This window comes from Mesitornis unicolor, unplaced genomic scaffold (assembly GCF_000695765.1).
Source record: "Mesitornis unicolor isolate BGI_N332 unplaced genomic scaffold, ASM69576v1 scaffold7863, whole genome shotgun sequence".
In the NCBI taxonomy this organism is placed as follows: domain Eukaryota; kingdom Metazoa; phylum Chordata; class Aves; order Mesitornithiformes; family Mesitornithidae; genus Mesitornis; species Mesitornis unicolor.
Genome location: NW_010172526.1, coordinates 13,778 through 18,902, shown reverse-complemented (window position 1 = coordinate 18,902; position 5,125 = coordinate 13,778). Strand labels below are relative to the sequence as shown.

Genomic DNA, 5,125 nt, shown 5'->3' with positions numbered 1-5,125 from the left:
TGCTGATGAGGAGAGGTGGGTGAAGGGAGACTTGCCCTGTGCTAAATACAGGGAAGAGGGAGCAACTAACGCAATGCCATCTTCTGCTAGATGAGGCAGCACTACTGGCACTGATTGGTGACAGATCATAATGACTCTCTGTCCTTTTAACCGGCAGCAAACATGTCCTGGGGAGTGAATGCCTTATGTAAATATGTATGGGCCTGGGGACAGTGCAAGTGTCACACAAGGCCCTCCCAACAAAGGAGAGGAAACACAATGTCATTTGCAGTGCTGCTGCTTTGGAATTGCAACCACTCAGGAGCACAAAAGGAATGAATAGTGGGATTAATTCACTTAGCTATTGATCTCAGACACACATAGTTTCATTTAACATTATGAGAACAGCCAGAGTCTCATGGCTCATAGCTGGTGAGCCGTACAGCAGAGACAACATTTGCAAGCCTTTTTCTTCTCTTGCTGATGAGGTAAATCTTAGCAGCAGATTCCTTTTGGCGAACCCCTCCTTTTACATAAAAATAGCCTAATGTCTGGACTGGTGGCTCTGATCCGGTTATCTGCAGAAAAACTCTCAGCAACTAATTAGTGGCTTGGATAACCTAGGGACATGCTCACAGAAATCTTACATAGAAAGCTGTCGGGAAGAGAAGGAAGAAAACAGAATGGACTTGGTCTGGAAATACACGCACATCCATGCACACAGTATCTTGGATAACCAGGGGAAAAGTTAACCAGGAGAAAAGTTCAAATACAGCCTCCCTTTATCTCCATACACACGAAAATCTATGACAGTGGGAGAAGACAGGATATGGTGAAGGAGGTATTAAGACATTTTTTCAGTAGTTTCATCACATGGAGTATGAAGTCTGTTCAGGGTCCTGAATAACTTCTTTGCCAAATTAATCTGCAAAGGACTTTCTCATGACTAGCTCTTACAAAATCACCCTTCCCATAAACAGGTGGATGTAAGGGCCAAAAATAAGTGTCAAAGGTGATGAAAACCATGCTGGGATCTGTGGAGTCACCAGGTGACACCAGTAAAGATGCTGGCACCTTAGATGATCCCAAACTGGGCCAGCTCGTGCAGTTCCAGATGGCTGAAAGCTTCCCATGGACAAATCACTGTGATATCTGCAAAAGAGAGAAAATGAGAAATAGGTTCTGGTCACTGCTCTTGGATTTCTTTTGTATTAACAGAAAAGCTGATTTACTCAGGAATCACAGATTTACTCAGGAAGAGCAAGACTGAGACTCCACTTGAAGGTTAAATGAGCAGATGAGCTCTTCAAATCTGGTACTACCCACCAGATCAAACCAGATGGGTGTATCTTCTCCTGTGCCATCTTTCTCTGTGAGCAAAAGCAAGCCAGCATTTCTTATAGACTCTTCAGTGACTATGTAGACTGGTGTAAAAATTCATTCTGGTTATGTGGTTTCTCCAGTTCTTATAAACTGCCTGTAGCCAAACTGATCTCCTTGAAGACTCGTGCAATCTTAAATCAGGTGCTGAATAATTTCAGTCTGCAACATTCAGGATCTGTAACTCATCGATAGGCACAGTAGTTATTGATACCTAAGAAGTTCTGACTGGCTACAGCTCATCCAGTGTGGGGTTCTAAATTCCAGACGGGTGCATAACATTCTTAAAATTAGGATTCTGGTGATAAAATAAATACTTAACCATCTGACATTTAGTTCCTGTGATTTTTGGTATTAATAGCTTAGCATTTGGCATTTCTTTGAGAGCTTCATTCTGCTCAAATTCTTAGGCAGAGTATTAGCAGAAAACAAAGACAAACAAGCACATTTACAGCCAAATGAATGTATTCAGAAATTGAAGCGTGCCTAAGTTGTCTTTCTGTCTTGTAGCGTATGTAAGCATAAGCATGACTGTGGTGGCTTGCAGAGGTAATAGCAGCTTTCTCTGGTGACCCTGAGAGCTGCAAAGAGACCAAGGAGACAGAGAGGCCACCGCTCTCCTGTGCTGAAGCACGACTGCACTTGTGTTAAAGCAGAACATGACAACAACATCCTGCAGTGCTTACCTGTGCCCAGTCCCTCCATGCCTGGGATGTCATCTCCAAACCTAGGGGAGGAAAGAACAGGCAAGCAGTGAGTTTGGGCCAGCAGAACCCAGGAAAGGGGAGCTGCTCTGCACACCCCAGCCAGGGAAGGAGAAGTGTGGGTGGGCAGCAGGCAAAGGAGCAGCTCCAGGCAGGAGAGCTGATGGCACCAGGGGGCATGGAGAAGCCTCCTGAGTCCTTTGCCCAAGGGAAGATGGTACTGCAGAGGCCCATCTTAGCAGTGGCAAGTCCCCCAACTAGCATGGTTTCTTTTCTTTCCAAAATGCCCTTACCCTTTTACTCCTTTTTTAGGAGGCTTGCTCTTGAACTGCCTCGTCTGTCTCTGCTTGAACTTGGGAGGCCCCTTGCGTGGCGTAGTGGGACCGGCTGGTGTCTCTCCAGTGCTGAGGTTGGTGGTGGGTGGGTTCTCGCTCATTGCTGGGCTGCTGCGTGTGGCAGGCGCACGCTTCTCTCAGATCCCTCTGTCTGCAAGATAACAGCAAGGACTGACACAACTCTCTGCTTATCATTTCTAGGTATCTGTCATCAGGTGACAAAATTACGGGAAGTATAATTGTGACAGGATTAAAGATAAAGGTATTAAACATAATGAAATATTGTAATGCATACAGTAAGCAGGATAACACTGCCTTTCATTTGGCATGCTTGCATTAAGATGCCAAACTTGAGCTAAGGACCAGCTCAGGATATGACTACTATGAGCCACAAAGACACGTTTAGGGCTTGGAGAAATGTCCTGTCCTTGGGAATCATGATGATATATTTCACCTGTCCTTAACTTGTGCCTAAGCAGTACCTTTTGGACACTGATGGAGATGGGATATGGAGCTAGATAGGCCCTTATTCTGGGTGCAGCTGCAATTAGGGTCTCATGTTTGTTAATACCACCCAGAAGAGAAACAGCACAAAAAGATTGCAAAGAAAGCTAAGGCAAAGCATTGGAGACTGTCTTTTAGACAGGAGTTATTTTCTCAGGATTTAGGAGAACAAAGCCCGTAACTTTCCCCATGATATGTCCATTTTTGTATTTTTGAGCATTATATTACATGCACTGACCTCTTCTGCATCAGACTGCACATGACCCAAGCTCCACTTCACAGGGACTAAACAGTTATAAGAGAGGAATTCTTGTGTGGGAGTCATCTCTCCTGCCTCAGAGGGCAGAACTGCTGCACTCAGAGCCCTTTGCTTTCTTCCCAGAGAGGACAGCAGTAACTTTCACCAGTGCCCGAGGGGGAGCTTCCAGCCCTTCATCAAATTCTGTGCTAATTAGTATGCTAGAATGGTCTGACTGAGTGCATTTCTGGAACATAAACAATTGCCAACTTTTTCTCCCCTGCATGAAGTCACGTTCTGCCCTATGACCATTGCATAACGCCTAACTCCAGGTGTTTGTCCCAGTGCAGCCAAGCTTATGGCATTAACTTCAGGATTTGCTACTAAAAGCTAATCTCATTATGTCACCATAGTGCTCCAGCCTAATCCCCAGCATCACCTGCAGTGGCACTCTGGACTTTTAATCTCAGAACTATAAATGCCATCAAAGATGGGTGGGGTTTTTTTTTCTTTAGTCTGAAGACAGGTCATGTCTTTGCCAGTCCTGAAATAGCCAGAGCACCAGAATGCAAAGCCTGAGATGCAAGGAGAAAGACCATCCAAGCAATCCTCCCGTGTCACTTCCACATCAGTGCAAGGAGAAAAGCAGTGTTTCTGTATCTGTGGCAGTCTGGGAATACTTCACCCCTGACATCTTTCCATCTGTGCTGGCAGTAGGATGGTTCGTAATGATAGCACCTAGAGGCATGCAAGTTCTTCTGTTGCTTGCAGTCGGGCTCTTGTCTCAGCTGTAATATCCCAAGCAGGAGACTGGATGGGTTCCAGCAGCCCCAAATGGAGCAGCAGATGGTTGTGTCTGCAGCTGAAGTACGCACAGATGCCATTTGCCGCCTGTAACAGAACGCTTCCTAAGCACATGCTGTGCCCACGAACACAGGGATCAGCTCAAATCGTAGAAGTTACTTATTTGGCTGCTGTCTCTGCAGCACCTGAACAATTGCCCAGTATTTATAGCTTTATTCTCACAGCATAGTGGCAGAACAGGCAAACACTGTCACCTTCATGTTTTACAGAATAGGAATGGAGGTGTGGTAATCGGTATGTTCTGAACTGCACAGCTGAGAAGAGTGACAAAATCTTTTGACTCACAGTTTCTGTAGGGCCAAACTGAGAGGTAAAGGCAGCTTGGCACCAGAGAATTTAAATACCTTGCTGTTCTCAGGGTCAGTGAGGAATTCAGGTGGTACTGCCCTGCAACAAAATGCTTTGCATCGGAAAACTGCTCCACGGAATGTCTGCTAATGCTGCAAAGTATAGTATTATGTCTCATTCTCAGGTTCAGTTCTCATCAGTAGGGTGTCTGTCTCAGTGCTAGATACCCCTCCCAAACCACGAGAGACACACATCCACTTCTAAGCACCATGTTCATCTGACATACCAAGATACTTGGCATCCCTCTCAAGGGCTGCTCCCAGAAGTACAACAGAAGAAACAAACCAGCTAACAGATTTCCAACCCTTTGGACCGACATCCAAAACTTGTACGATGCATTTGAGGTCCATCTCCAAGTGAGTTTCTGCCCTGCCTCACCAACGTCTGCTGTCTGCCAGCATGGTACCTTAACCACAAAAACGTCTTTAAGGTTCAACTCCTCTTAGTTACTCGAGTCCATGCCTTGCCCCTGGCCTTCACTTAACAGAGAAATAGCTAATGGGAAGACTAAATCACTGGAGTTTCTTTTTCCCCCAGTCTGAAGTAGTTGTATGCACCTACTAGCTACTCGATAACCCAGGAACTGGCAGGAAAAAGGATCTGCCCAAATCACACTTCATCCTCTGTCTCACCTGCATGAATTCAAGAAAGAGCACTCAATGAAACGAAAAAGGACAATTCCAACTCCTTCCTTACCAACCATCCTCTACCTATTCTCTCCACACGTCAACAAAAGAAATGGCAAAGGAAGGAAAGCAATCTTAATGCCACAC

General features: G+C 45.4%; 1 protein-coding gene across 1 annotated transcript in view; it reads right to left on the bottom strand.

Moving 5' to 3' along the window:
* Window positions 1-893: 893 nt before the first annotated feature.
* The window catches only part of PDE6H (phosphodiesterase 6H, cGMP-specific, cone, gamma), a 6,191-nt gene continuing 1,959 nt past the window's right edge, over window positions 894-5,125 (bottom strand). The window contains exons 2-4 of the mRNA XM_010180411.1: window positions 2,357-2,549; window positions 2,046-2,086; window positions 894-1,131 (exon numbers count right to left, since the gene is read on the bottom strand). Coding sequence (XP_010178713.1) covers window positions 1,055-1,131; window positions 2,046-2,086; window positions 2,357-2,499 — 261 coding nt within the window. The 5' untranslated portion in view covers window positions 2,500-2,549 and the 3' untranslated portion in view covers window positions 894-1,054. The remainder of the gene's footprint in view (window positions 1,132-2,045; window positions 2,087-2,356; window positions 2,550-5,125) is intronic.